The 11,376-nt window shown below is 41.0% G+C and overlaps 1 protein-coding gene and 1 long non-coding RNA gene across 8 annotated transcripts in view; one reads left to right on the forward strand and one right to left on the reverse strand.

Annotated features, from left to right (window-relative positions):
- Nucleotides 1–1,774, reverse strand: part of LOC309848781 — a 24,295-nt gene extending 22,521 nt beyond the window's left edge. For all 5 annotated transcript variants that reach the window (XR_014303268.1, XR_014303269.1, XR_014303270.1 and 2 more), the window contains exon 1: nt 1,695–1,774. This is a non-coding gene — a long non-coding RNA (uncharacterized lncRNA). The remainder of the gene's footprint in view (nt 1–1,694) is intronic.
- On the forward strand, nt 1,750–7,370 carry RPL21 (ribosomal protein L21). Of its 3 annotated transcripts, none has more exons than XM_082700760.1 (6): nt 1,750–2,052; nt 4,156–4,234; nt 4,499–4,560; nt 5,134–5,246; nt 6,905–7,055; nt 7,253–7,370. In XM_082700760.1, exons 2-6 carry the CDS (start codon nt 4,168–4,170, stop codon nt 7,340–7,342), a joined length of 483 nt encoding a protein of 160 aa, XP_082556886.1. In that variant the 5' UTR covers nt 1,750–2,052; nt 4,156–4,167; the 3' UTR covers nt 7,343–7,370. The 3 variants fall into 3 exon arrangements, with proteins under 3 accessions (XP_082556886.1, XP_082556887.1, XP_082556888.1); XM_082700761.1 differs by having other exon boundaries at nt 2,022–2,309; XM_082700762.1 differs by having other exon boundaries at nt 2,026–2,323.
- The last annotated feature ends 4,006 nt before the right edge of the window (nt 7,371–11,376 follow it).

Below are 11,376 nucleotides of genomic sequence, written 5' to 3' on the forward strand. Positions count from 1 at the left end.
TGAGCTCAAGGCTAAAGACTACAGTCACAGGATATATAAAAATCAAAATTCTGGAGCCTATGCAGTTTTTAGAAATTACAAATCCAAATGCATCAGGAGAGTAAGTCAAATAAATGTGAAACATCAGTGGAGTGGTATTATTTAAATTCAAACAGATTAAGATTTTTGTTGCTTAGCTGACTTTTAGAAAATACGTCATAAAAATAATCCAATGAGAAAAGCATCAGACAAATTCCAGTATTGGGGCATGCTGTGAAATACCTGACCAGTACTCCTCAAACTGTCAAGCTTAGCAAAAACAAGGCAAGTCTGAGGAAGCGCCACAGCACAAGAAGACATGATAATTACATATAATGTGGTATTCTGGATGGAATCCTAACAGAAAAAGAATATTAGGACGTCTGAATAAATGAAGGAAATCTGAATAAACAATGGATTTTAGTTATCAATAATGTAAAAAATTGGTCCACTAACAGTAACAAATGTCCCATACTAACATAAAATGTTAATAGGGGAAACTGGATACCAGATATACAGAAATTCTGTTACTATTTTCTCAAAAATTTTAAAAAATATATCTAACACTACTCTAAAAACACGCTTCTAAAAATACAAATCGGAATGCCTGGGTGGCTCGGGTCATGATCCTAGGGCCCTGGGATCGAATCCCACATCCCGCTCCTTGCTCAGCAGGTAGCCTGCTTCTCCTGCCTGCCGCTCCCTCGTTTGTGCTGTTTCTGACAAATAAATAGATAAAATCTTTAAAAGAAATACATATCAAAAAAGTGAATAAAACAAGGGCTACCTATATTTCCCAATACTCAGCTTACTAACGGTCAAGATAGTGAAAACCTCTCTTACAGTTCCTTCTCTAGTGGACGTGAAATAGATTCCTAAATTCGATTTTTATCCTCTTATTTCTTGACTGCTTCCACTACGTATGCACACACACCTAAACAACATATGGTACTGTTTCACAAGTATTAAAATTCTATGTATAGGGGCTCAGTGGGTTAAAGCCTCTGCCTTCGGCTCAGGTCATGATCCCAGCGTCCTGGGATCGAGCCCCGCATCGGGCTCTCTGCTCTGCAGAAAGCCTGCTTCCTGCCTCCCTCCCTGCCTGCTTGTGATCTCTCTCTCTGTCAAATAAATAAAATCTTAAAAAAAATTTTTTTAAAACCCACAGCATTAAAAAAAATAAAAATAAAATTCTATGTATATAGATTGTCATACTATGTACGTTCTACGCCTTCCTCTTTTTGTCTCAAATTTCTGGGTCTAGTATTGATTTACTGACATATCCCTTCATATGAACATCTCCTTACAGTATTCTCTTGGGCGGATAGTGCTAATTTTCTGCTTTTACTGACAGTGGTGTTACCTACATCCTGATTTCCCTGTCAAAGTTTCTACCAGATATACACTTAGAAGCAAAATACTAGGGTACAGTATTTAAAAATCTGCAGTTTTACTTTGTTTGCCAAACTACTTTCAAAGCGATATAACATTTACGCACACACTAGCAAGAGCGTGGTATATCTTGGCTCACCGGGAAAAAAAGCTTTTGAAAGACACAGAAACTGGATAATATGCTTGCCTAATTACAATTTCTCTTTTGTGCCCACGTAATCATTTCTGCAAACAAACAGAGCAGTTAGAAGCCCCGCAAAATGATTAGACGCCGTCACACCAACCTCTCCCCGGTGCCCAGAGACACCGACACAAGCGCGCTTCCGGCGAAGCCTCGACGCAAAGGCGAACGTCAGCACGCTTGGGACGTGGACGTCGTGATGGACGCCCTTCAAGGCCCCTTTCCGGGCTGTCCGGAAAGACCCAAGTGTCAGGCTTGAGTTGGCTTATAGCCTTTTTTTCACAAGAAAGAAAAATATTCTGCCAGCCTCCCCTTGTTCCCTGAGAAGATCCCCTTTCCTAGAAGAGTTGCTTTTACCCTGGCATTTCTTTCAGGCAGTGCTCTGGGCAGCCCGGAGGCCCTTGTAAGGCGCGAGCTGCGGCCCCCCCTCCTTCCTTTCGGCCGGAACCGCCATCTTCCAGGTAGGACCAGCGCGTGGCTCCTGGTGCCGCGTGTCCCACAGACTCGAGTACTGATCCTGAGGCCGCTGCGGTCGTGCATTCAGGTCCTAGAAAGACGGTCTAGTCTGTCCGGGGCCCACTGACCTGGGTGGTGGAGCTATGTTCGTCCAGAACAGGAGTGGCCTGCGCCGGGCGTCGGCCGGGGGCTGAGGACCGGACGCCAAGGCCGTGGCCCTAAGAAGGGAGAGACCCGAGAAAAGCGAAGCCGAGTCACTGGGGTGAGGCAATGCGGGTCAGTCTGAGAAAGAATTTGTTTTTCCTGTGTCCCCATGGCTTCAGCCTCAGTGTTCTAGGTCTTCGGACAGGCTTTGTGCAGCCGCATGGCCCAGTGCTTTTCGAACTCTTCAGTATGGTGTTTTTGCTAGTCTTGTAAAGTCTAAACTTGTGATGCTGTTGGAAAGGGGCTTATGGGGTGATAGGAATGATTTTACGGGTGTAAAGACATGGACTTTATTAACCTCCGATGAGGCCTGGGGTTTGAAAACCTGGGCTCGTGGTCCCAGAACAGAGAGGATGCCTTTCATGATAAGAGCTGTAGACCACTTGGCTTCAGTGTGTGAAATTAATCCCGTTTAAAGTGGGGGTCCCAGATCGCATTTGGACAAACGGAAAGTGCTTTCAGGCGCTTCCATGTTGCCACGAATACGGTTTTGTTAACGCTGGGGTGGCATGTGAATAGTTAGGATTTCATTTGGAATTTTAGGGAGAAAGTCCTTGAATTGCCCCTTAATCATCCTTTTCTTTACTTCTTTTTTTCCTCACCCCTCCCCCCCTTCTGTAAGTGGTACCTACCAGAGTTGAGCAGACTGCCGGTTGCATTTTACAGTGGGTCCTGTTAACAGAATCTACAGCATTGCTGTGTCTGCGTTAATTATTACTAGTGATTTGAGCCTGCAGAATATCTCTCCTTGTTTATGGAGTTGACACAAATGTAGAGAATTTGAGGATCAAAGTAGGATATCTGGCACTTGATAGATGCTTAGTTATCTTTTTAAAAAAGTAATGGAAGCGTTTGTTGCATCAATGATTTGGCTTTGGTGAGTTAGGTGAAACATTGTGTTTCCATACCCCTCAAGCTAATGACTAAGGTACTTCGGAGTCTCTCTTCTTTAGGAAATGTTAAGGTACTTGAGAGTCTCTATTCTTTAAGAAATGTTGATAAAAGGGTACCTTGGTGACTCAGGGCTTCTCCTCCCTCTGCTGTTCCCCCTTCTTGTGTGCTCTCTCATTCTCCCTCAAATAAATCTTTAAAAAAAGAACTGTTAATAAGAAACTGAATTATGTTACAATCCAGTCCAGTTAAGCCTGATTTACATACCACAAACCTTGTGGTAGAAGTAATTTTCAGTAATGGTAGTTCTGCCCTTGAATGACCTAGAGCAATAAAACCTGTTGTTTCAAACTTTTGAGAAATAGTGAAAGATTCCATGTGAAATGCCTGTATGTGAATTCTTAGATAATGATAATGAACTTACTGTGGTTAAGCAAATAGGCTAGAACTTCATGAATGCTTTGTAGATTTTACCGCAGTTGATTGTAAGAGTATTAACTCCCATTTTGCAGATGAGGATCAGTGTTTAAATATAAATTTCCCAGGGGAACAAGTGGCAGACTCTCAGAATTAGGTCAGAAGTTATAAAGCCTGTGTTTTTCCCCTTCAACTCTACATATGTTTATTAGTGAGTGATGGGGTAAGTAGTCAGAAATAAATAGGAAGTGATTTGGATTCGTGACAGTTAACAGATGGTTGTGTAAGATACACTGTCACCAAAAAAGAAAAAAAGTCAGTAAGAGAAGGGGTTTAATCTACCATATAAAAATGCAGGGCTGAGGGGTGCCTGGGTGGCTCAGTGGGTTAAAGCCTCTGCCTTTGGCTCAGGTCGTGATCCCAGGGTCCTGGGATGGAGCCCCGCACCAGGCTCTCTGTTCATTGGGGAGCCTGCTTCCCTCTCTCTGCCCGCCTCCCTGCCTACTGTCAAATAAATAATAAAATCTTAAAAAAAAAAAAAAAAGACAAATGTCAGTTTTGCATTTGCATTTGACTGTTTTATACTTTGTTTTCAGTAATTTGCCAAAATGACCAACACAAAGGGAAAGAGGAGAGGTACCCGGTACATGTTCTCTAGGCCTTTTAGAAAACATGGTAAGTAAATTTACCCTCCTGTGAGAGCAAACATGGCATACATTGGTACAATGCATTCTTAACTAGATGGCAGTAATTAACCAGCACCTAACATGTTTTTGTAATAAATAAAAAGCATAAATTTCATATAGTAGTTTCTTACAAACAAGATTTAAAAATAAAACTGTCAAAGATAAAATATGTTGAAAGCTAGTAAGCTTACTTTTTTTTTTATAAGGTAGACTTCAATCTTTATACTGACGATACTGATTTTTTTCGGTGCAGGAGTTGTTCCTTTGGCCACATACATGCGAATCTACAAGAAAGGTGATATTGTGGACATCAAGGTAAATTCTAAAATTAGGTGAATAACCTACAGAATAATATTAGAAGGTAGAAAAGTTTAATCTAATATTGGAATTCAAATGTATGTTGCATCTGTTGGCTTTTTATTCTCCTGAATAGGGAAAAATCTTTGGTCTGAATAAGACCTCTTAAGTGTAGAATGGCTCATTTAATTCAGAAACCAGTCTCTGAAGTGCTATTCCAGAATCTAAGAATTTTCTCCTAACTTGTTTGATATTGGGTTGTGAAAAAGGAGTTTGTTGATAAAAGAAAGGGATAATACTTTGGTGCAAAATGTAATTGTTGATGGAGACAGAGATGGAGATTGTTATTTTTTAAAATAAACAGTAAAAGTTCTTTTGTGACCGGTATTTAAATGTATCCTGGTACTCTGGAGCTTAATGATGATTGTCTTTTTGATTGCTTGAAGCAGTGTGAAAAACACATTTCACCGGCTCTGAAAGCTCTTGAGTTGCCATTTGGAAGAAAAATTTTTATCTTAGTTACTTTAATAAGAGTCAGGATGTAAAAGGAAGGGGAAATGCTGGCATAACTTTCATCTCTTTTCTTAACAGGGAATGGGCACTGTTCAAAAGGGAATGCCCCACAAATGTTACCATGGCAAAACTGGAAGAGTCTACAATGTTACTCAGCATGCTGTTGGTATTGTTGTAAACAAACAAGTTAAGTAAGTAATACAAGAGTTCTTTTTAGCAGATTAGTATTCCCTCATACCCCCTTTTCACTTTGCCAATTGGACTTATGTCTTTATTGGTCATTCAAGTGGGGCAAAGGAAACATCCTTTTAAAACTCAAGCAAACTGGGTGTTTGCCTTGTATCCTGTCAGAGGAAACACATTGATCTAGACTTAATGGAAAGTTTTGTTAGGGTTTAGTGTTAAGCAGTTCTAGTTTTCAAAATATAAAAAGAAGTGTAAGTAGTAAATTCAGTTACTGATTTGGTTTTGGCTTATGGTATTTCAAGGTCTGTCACCTCATCAAAAGGAGGCTTAAAGGGGTGCCTGGGTCGCTCAGTGGGTTAAAGCCTCTGCCTTCGGCTCAGGTCATGATCCCAGAGTCCTGGGATCATGAGCCTTGCATCGGCCTCTCTGCTCAGAAAGGAGCCTGCCCCTGCCCCGGCCTACTTGTGATCTGTCTGTCAAATACATAAATAAAATCTTTTTTTAAAAAGAGGAGGCTTGGGCGCCTGGGTGGCGCAGTGGTTAAGCTGCTGCCTTTGGCTCAGGTCATGATCTCAGGGTCCTGGGATCGAGTCCTGCATCGGGCTCTCTGCTTGGCAGGGAGCCTGCTTCCTCCTCTCTCTCTCTCTGCCTGCCTCTCTGCCTACTTGTGATTTCTCTCTGTCAAATAAATAAATAAAATCTTTAAAAAAAAAAAAGAGGAGGCTTGAAAGTGGAGGTGTTTGGTGATGTGTGGGTGGCACAGTCCATTAAGTATCTAACTCTTTTTTTTTTTTTTTAAAGATTTTATTTATTTATTTGACAGAGATCACAAGTAGGCAGAGAGGCAGGCAGAGAGAGAGAGAGAGGAGGAAGCAGGCTCCCTGCCGAGCAGAGAGCCCGATGCGGGACTCGATCCCAGGACCCTGAGATCATGACCTGAGCCGAAGGCAGCGGCTTAACCCACTGAGCCACCCAGGCGCCCAGTATCTAACTCTTGGTTTTGGCTTGGCTTGTGGGATGGAGCCCCGAGTCAGTCTCCACAATCAGCATGGAGTCTGCTTAAGACTTCCCCCTGCCCTCAATAAACCTTTTATTTTTACAGAGAACGGGCAGCATGGGGAGGGGCAGAGGGAGAGAAGAGAAAGAATCTCTAGCAGACACCCCGCTGAGTGTAGATCCTGAAAATGGCTCAGTCCCATGACGCTGGGATGGTAACCTGAGAGTGGGATGCTCAACAGCTGAGCCACCCAGGCACCCCAGCGAATAAATGTTTAAAAAGGGAAAAAAAGGGGGCACCTGGGTGGCTCAGTGGGTTAAAGCCTTTGCCTTCGGCTCAGGTCATGATCCCAGGGTCCTGGGATCGAGCCCCACATCAGGCTCTCTGCTCAGCCGGGAGCCTGCTTCCCTCTCTGTCTGCTTGTGATCTCCGTCTGTCAAATAAAATAATAATAATAATTTTTAAAAAAAGGAAAAAAAAGTGGAGGTGTTTGCTTCAAGGTTTCTTCTAGCACGATTAATGATTATAAATTAGCCATCACCTTGCTGTGTAATCCTATTTGTAGGTAAAAGGTTTATGGTTTATTTAATAAATGAAATTGCTAAATAAAATCGGAATTTGTTAAGTTTTTGCTGAAGCATTTATAGTAATGTTGATTCTCCCCAGGGGCAAGATTCTTGCCAAGAGAATTAATGTCCGCATTGAGCATATTAAACATTCAAAGAGCCGAGATAGCTTCCTGAAGCGTGTAAAGGAAAATGATCAGAAAAAGAAGGAAGCCAAAGAGAAAGGTACTTGGGTTCAGCTGAAGCGTCAGGTAAGTGCTTGACAAGATGGTTTTTGCTATTAATCTTCAGAAATTTAAAACTTGCTCAGTAGTTTTCATACGAAAGCGAATGAATTGAGTATTTTATTTCTTTTTTCTGAGAACAGTTCAAAACTGAACATGTCCCTGATGTAATTGTTCCCTTGTTTTTTTCTTTTCTTTTTTTTTTTTTTTTTAATTTTCAATAGCCTGCTCCACCCAGAGAAGCACATTTCGTGAGAACCAATGGAAAAGAGCCCGAACTGCTGGAACCCATTCCCTATGAATTCATGGCATGATAAATAAAAAGAAAATAAAAGACCTCAAGACTGTAAAATTGTTTCCCTTTATTTTTTTTTTTTTTAAGATTTTATTTATTTGACAGAGAGAGATCACAAGCAGGCAGAGAGAGAGGAGGAAGCAGGCTCCCTGCTGAGCAGAGAGCCCGATGCGGGCCTCGATCCCAGGACCCTGAGATCATGACCTGAGCCGAAGGCAGCGGCTTAACCCACTGAGCCACCCAGGAGCCCAAATTGTTTCTCTTAATTGAGTAGAAGTGTAGTATCTTTTCCCGAAAAAATATTTAAAGCAAACTTTGTGTCCTAATTCTTTGGGTGATGTCTTTATTCAAACCTAGTGGCTTTTTTCTTGCTGAAAGATGGGAGATGGTTTATCATAGAAAAGAATATACTCTGTTGGTTAGAAAACTGCCAGATATTACTTTAAAAATATTTGTGGTTGGAAAATAGTCTCTCCAAATCCCAAAGAGAAAAGAATTTTTAAAATACGTTATCTGTTGCATTGCATTTAAGCTTAGGGAAAGTTGAGTCTTAGAATTGTATCCTGCCTTAAATAGCCTTAAATAGCTGTGTTGTGAGGTTAAAAAACTTGCCTTTGAAGAGTACTATTTAAAAATAGATGATTTAAAGCACTTTGTTTGGTTCCTACTAAATTGTTTTCCCTATCATTTCCTGTTACGGTTTTCTGGCTCTTGGGGAAAATTTTGGTTCTTGGAATTGCTTGCTTTCCCCAGTTCCTTTGTACTTGTATCTTTTCCTGAAATACCTGTACTTTAAAAAGTTGGTGAATTCCTGATAGTCCTTTGTTCACTTTGAGTGTCATAGGTGAACCTTCCCTGATAAAAGTAATTTATGGAGAGGAATGAATGGAAGTGCTTGGAATCAGAGAAGAGAAATTATGGTTTGGAATGGTAGAATAAATCCCTTATGCCTGTTCCCACTACAGGTGTGTTCACAATTTTTAAAAACTTGATCTTCACATTAGATCTGGGGTTAAAAAACTCTTAGTATGTCCTCCTGGGTCCTGGCACATGATAAGTATTTCTTTTATTTATTTTTTTTAAAGGTTTTATTTATCTGACAGAGATCACAAGTAGGCAGGGAGGCAGGCAGAGAGGGGCAAAGAAGCTCCCCACCAAGCAGAGAGCCCAACATAGGACTTGATCCCAGGACCCCGAGATCATGATGCAAGCTGAAGGCAGAGGCTTCACCCACTGAGCCACCCAGGCACCCCATAAGTATTTCATCATTTTTTTTTTTTTAATTTATTTGACAGAGATCACAAGTAGACAGGAGGAAGCAGGCTCCCTGCTGAACATGGAGCATAGATCCCAAGACCCTGAGATCATGACCTGAGCCGAAGGCAGAGGTTTAACCCTCTGAGCCACCCAGGTGCCCCTTCATAAATGTGTTTTGAATTGAGGGAAGCACTGCCTATTTTCTTTTTTAACTTCTTTTTGTTTTAGATTTTTTTTTTTAATTTTTATTTACTTATTTGACAGAGATCACAAGTAGGCAGAGAGTGAGAGGAGGAAGCAGGCTCCCTGCCGAGCACAGAGCCCCATGCGGGACTCGATCCCAGGACCCTGAGATCATGACCCGAGCCGAAGGCAGCGGCTTAACCCACTGAGCCACCCAGGCGCCCCTTGTTTTAGATTTTTTAAAATTTATTTGAGAGGTAGCACAAGCTGGGAGGAGAAGGAGAAGCTAGCTCACTGCTAGCAGGGAACCTGATGGCCTCAGTCTCAAGACCCTGGGATCATGACCTGAGCCAAAGGCAAATGCTTAACCAGTTGAGCCACCCAGGTGTGGCAGACATTTTCTAATTTCTGTATGTATGTTTAATCTTGTTTTCCTATGGACTTCAAACTAGAGTGATTTGGATTTTAAAGGTCTCATAACAATTTTGTTCATGTGTAATTGAGATTATTAAGTCTCCTACATGATGTGGAAAGATAGGAAACCTCAAGCTTTGTTCAGTTTTCAGCAGTTTGTATTAACCTTCCTGTTGCCCCATGTAAAATGAGGGTATTATCTATATGTGTATAGGGATTGTACCAAATGATTCCCAGAGGTCCTTTATGCACAGAGGACCTATGACTCCATTCCTATGACACCAGATGACAATTGTGACAAAAGACATGGCAGAGGATCGGGTCCCTCCATTCAGGAGGGCTGGTGAAGGTGAATATTGAGAAAAAAGGGCTGTAAATATAACTAGTTTAGGGGAGTTCTTAGGGCAGGTCACCATAAAGGGAACTCTTCCAACTGATATATGATGTGGCAATTTTCTAATGCACTGTGAATGGCGATGGTACCGTGAATATACATAAAGTTTATTTTTAGTATTGGAGTGCAGTCCGACTTGGTTTTGGCTTAGGTCTCAGCGTCATGAGGTCAGGCTTTGCTGTAGGCTCCAGTGGTTGTCAACATTTTTTGGGAGCTTGTTAAAAATGTGGGCCTACTAAACAAATTCTGGAGATGAGCCCCACACTTCAGAACCTCTCTGGTGACTGATGCTTGCTCAAGTTTGAGAACCACTGATCTATGTATTTAGTCATCTCTAATATACTTGAGATTCAAATTTCAGAACTTAAGTTCTCTGAACCTCTATTTCCAGTTCTCTCTTGGGCAGCTCCATCTGGATATCCTGGAAATACACAGATTAGTTTGAAGAGGTTTTATTATTGGAGAAACAAATTGCATCAAACTCCCTAGCTTTGAGTAATGTGTGTGTGGTGATAAATTATGTGCCTGCCTTGAAGTGCAGGTCCTTTTAAATAATGAGAAATTGTTACAGATTGTAGAATTATAAAAGAATCTTACTGTACAATTCCCTTTTCTACACTTGGGGAGGATGAAGAAAAATGTTCTAAATGTTAAACTTTCTGCCCTATTCTTAAATTAGAGCCATGATGGTAAATGAAGGTGCATGGCTCCTTGAACTTTCGATTTTATCTTTTCTGATCTAGCCAGGTATACATTTTGAGAACTTCTGTTTTTGTTCAGTTGAGCCTGATCCCAAGGGCTGAATAAAATTACACTCAATGTTGTGGCAGAAAAAATCCCCAGTTTCATATCTACTGTATTCTCCCTAGAGTCAACCTTTTCTCTCTACTATGATAGAGGAAAAAAGTAGAAAAAAACAATTTTGCTAAAACTTAGAAATAAAAGTTGATAACGAAGTAGGTTTATCTTTTTGAGAACAAGAGAAAACAATTAAATTTGGAATACATGTGTTTATCCCATCCCCACTTAAAGGAAAACAATTGGTATTGTTCATACAAAAGCTTTCCCAGAATCTGTGAGACAAGTTACTCGGTTATGAGTAATAGCAATGAGGCAGCATCTGCAGCTCGTATTGCTGAAACAGAAAGTTTACAGAGGAGTGAATAAGCCCAGGGTTTCTGTATTGTGGTTCTTTTCAAACTGCAAATGTGTGTGGTGAGGATTAACTGACAGGCTAGCTCATAAAGACCCAAGTGGAAAAAAAGCATAGAGAAAATGCTTTGACACCTACTTCCCTTGCAAGATTGGGATTTATGGAAATCATTTGTTTGGGAAAAGAATGCATTGAGGTACTCTGTTCTAAATGAAGTGATGGCCTAGCTCAAATTGAGGATGTGATTGAACTTCGTGCTCCTGAGTGAGGAGGTTCAAAATAATTGCTTATGGAAAATGAATAAGTAAACAGTTCTAAGATCTTGAGAGTGAGATGATACTCTGTTCGTTAAATGCTTGTAACACTGACCCTATTACAGTCAGGGTTACCCTCCTTAAGAGTTTAGTGGCTTTACATAATTTCTAGATAAATCCCTGGGCATATAATGCATTGCCATCCACAGTCTGGTCCCCAACTTTTTGGACCATCCACCCCATCCTTCTAATGTTTGATACTACTCAGAGCTCCCCAGACTTGTATCATACTTCTACTTTCAGGATTTTGCTCATGCTGTTCCTTCAACTTGACATGCCATCTCCCACCTTCTGTTTCCACCTACCAAATATTACTCATGCTCAGAGACCAGGCCATT

Source organism: Mustela nivalis (genome assembly GCF_964662115.1).
Source record: "Mustela nivalis genome assembly, chromosome: 15".
NCBI lineage: Eukaryota > Metazoa > Chordata > Mammalia > Carnivora > Mustelidae > Mustela > Mustela nivalis.

What these genes read in the sequence shown, in the direction of transcription:
- RPL21 (XM_082700760.1), top strand. Translation starts at nt 4,168, where the DNA reads ATGACCAACACAAAGGGAAAGAGGAGAGGTACCCGGTACATGTTCTCT. An exon ending in TAGGCCTTTTAGAAAACATG is followed by an intron (nt 4,235 to 4,498) that starts GTAAGTAAATTT and finishes TTTTCGGTGCAG; the next exon opens with GAGTTGTTCCTTTGGCCACA. An exon ending in GTTGTAAACAAACAAGTTAA is followed by an intron (nt 5,247 to 6,904) that starts GTAAGTAATACA and finishes GATTCTCCCCAG; the next exon opens with GGGCAAGATTCTTGCCAAGA.